The sequence below is a fragment of the Alligator sinensis genome, unplaced genomic scaffold (genome assembly GCF_000455745.1).
Source record: "Alligator sinensis unplaced genomic scaffold, ASM45574v1 scaffold2329_1, whole genome shotgun sequence".
Lineage (NCBI taxonomy): Eukaryota > Metazoa > Chordata > Crocodylia > Alligatoridae > Alligator > Alligator sinensis.
Window position 1 is genome coordinate 16,011 of NW_005843950.1, and position 2,237 is coordinate 18,247.

General features: G+C 50.9%; 1 protein-coding gene across 1 annotated transcript in view; it reads right to left on the bottom strand.

Annotated features, from left to right (window-relative positions):
* Nucleotides 1–2,237, bottom strand: part of LOC106723438 (zinc finger protein 34-like) — an 8,968-nt gene that overhangs the window by 4,717 nt on the left and 2,014 nt on the right. The window contains exons 3-5 of the mRNA XM_025195817.1: nucleotides 1,591–1,707; nucleotides 628–871; nucleotides 509–521 (exon numbers count right to left, since the gene is read on the bottom strand). Coding sequence (XP_025051602.1) covers nucleotides 509–521; nucleotides 628–871; nucleotides 1,591–1,707 — 374 coding nt within the window. The remainder of the gene's footprint in view (nucleotides 1–508; nucleotides 522–627; nucleotides 872–1,590; nucleotides 1,708–2,237) is intronic.

The following is a 2,237-nucleotide window of genomic DNA, read 5'->3' on the forward strand; positions in this document are numbered from 1 at the left end:
AAAAAAACTTGCAGATTTTGTGCCAGGGCCCACTTAAGGGCATAAACTACTGTTCCCTGAGTTGTGCTGGACCTCAGATTAGGGCTGGAGCTTGGTGCCTGCAGTTACTTGAGAAAGTAAGCTCTTCTTTCTAGCACCCCAAGTGCTGGGGTTGGGGGACGGGACAGGCCATGTGCCATCCTAATGTTCTGCAACTTGGTGCATTTCAGAGGCTTTTTCTCAGGACTTGTGTCGCTGCTCTGAGCCCCATCACCTTGGACCCTTGTGGGAGGAGTGCATGGGGGACGTGCATTAAGACACTAGCTGAATGACTACATGCACTAAGAGGCTGAGCATGAGATCAGAAACATCTGCTTAAAGGAAGAATTTGGCTCTCAAAGGGCTTCTCTATCCCACAGCACTGACGGGTCCAGTAGGAGATGCTGAGGCCTCCACCTAACTGGGCCGATCTGCTCCAGTATCGAAAGTGCATTAGTGAGGCTTTTCAGGGCTGATCTCCAGTGCTCACACTTGATGTCTGGCTATCCTGAGAGCAGCATCCAGGGACAAGTGTGAACAGCCTTACGGTGGAGATCAGGAAGTTGACAGTGGACATGAATATTTGGTGAGCACGCCCTCACCTAGGACTAGATACTTCGGAGGCACAGAGAAGCGCTGTTTCTGCTTGTTAGAACAAGCCAAAATATTGAATCCCTCGTTCCTCCAAGAAATGGTCTGGGAGGGGAGGATTGAGAGCTGGGGCTCTCCCTTCTAAAGCGGGGGGGGGGCCGTTGCTCCCTACCTGCTTCCAGGGAAGGGGCTGATGCAGGCAATGAGCCCGTGGAGCTTTCCTCTTCTGATGTTTCCCAGCTGTCCTCCAGGTCACAGGAATCTGCAACAGGGGAAAGGCCTGGGCACCAACCTGCACATGGACTCCATGCTGAGACTGAGGGTTTGTGACACTCAGGGCCCCAAAAATGACACAGAGGGAGATTCTGGTGCAAACCATAAGGGACCCACTTTCCCCACTCAACACGAAAGCTTGTGAATCCTACCCACCCCATGGACCCATTTCACGCAAGCTGAGATCATGATTAAACCCTTCCTGGTTTCCAGGTTTACCTAGATAGACAAAAATCCAGGGGGAGCCCAGCCTGCCTTCTGTCCAACAAAAATGGCTACAGAGAGCTTCAGCCAGACATGCTAATTTCCATGGGGGATCACACATCCTATCATGCCCCGGTAGAGGGTGTTATGGCTACTCTGGGCGGGGGAATCAACTTTTGCATTGCTGAGTGAAAATAGAAAATAAAGATAATCTTATCCCAGGGGAACCAATCTGTCCCTAAAAATCAAGACAGTAAGCTTCATTGTCCAATAACAAGCTAATTAAAAGGAGAAAAAGGAAACAGTTACTTGTCTTCCCATCATTGATTTCAGTGAGTGGAAGTAACATCTGCCTGGAAACATTACAGCAGAAGCAACTGCAGGTGAGCACCCTTGAATGGCAGCACAGGGTAAGTCTATGGTTTCCAGGTCACTCCCTACCTCCGGCTTGGTTTTGAGCACTTATAAGAGCAGAGTCAGGTGGAAGGGACTGCAGCAACTCACCTGGCAAGAGGTCTTCAGACCTTGAGCTTTCCCCATGGTCCTCCTCATCAGAAACACGGAGCTCCACTTCCCCTCGCTCAATGCAGCAGATTAAGTCAGGTGTGAGACCTTGATATCCTGTTCAGGGCAGTAGTTCAAGAGTGTTTGTGACCAAGTATGGGATGGAGAAGAATCTACTCGGATTTGAGGGTTGGAGGAAATGTCTTGAATAGGCAATAGTTGCACAGCAGGATAAAGTCTATTGAAGCAATAAAGCCACAGAGATAGGAGTCAGGGCAGCAACAGGCAGCCCATTAGGAGGAGTGAGAGTCAGCTGGGCCAGGGCTAGGAAGACACCAGCCCAGAAATGGGCAGATCCTGAGAGAGCTATGAGCCCGGGCCTGAGCTAGGGCAGGAACTATGGGTCTGCAAGCTGCAGGAGAAGGAGCTCCAGGACAGGGAAGCTACAGGGGACTGCCTGGCTGACAGGACAGGCCTGAGTCTTGCAAACTAGATGCCTCCAGCCTACAGGGATGTAAGGCCTATTATGGGGGGCAGCATGCTGGTTCAGCCACGGAGTGGGTTTTTATGTTCAGACCCAGCATAGGGACAATATTCTGTTGCAGCCAGAGGGCTTGTGTATTGTGTTGTGGTTTGCACTGGGGTTG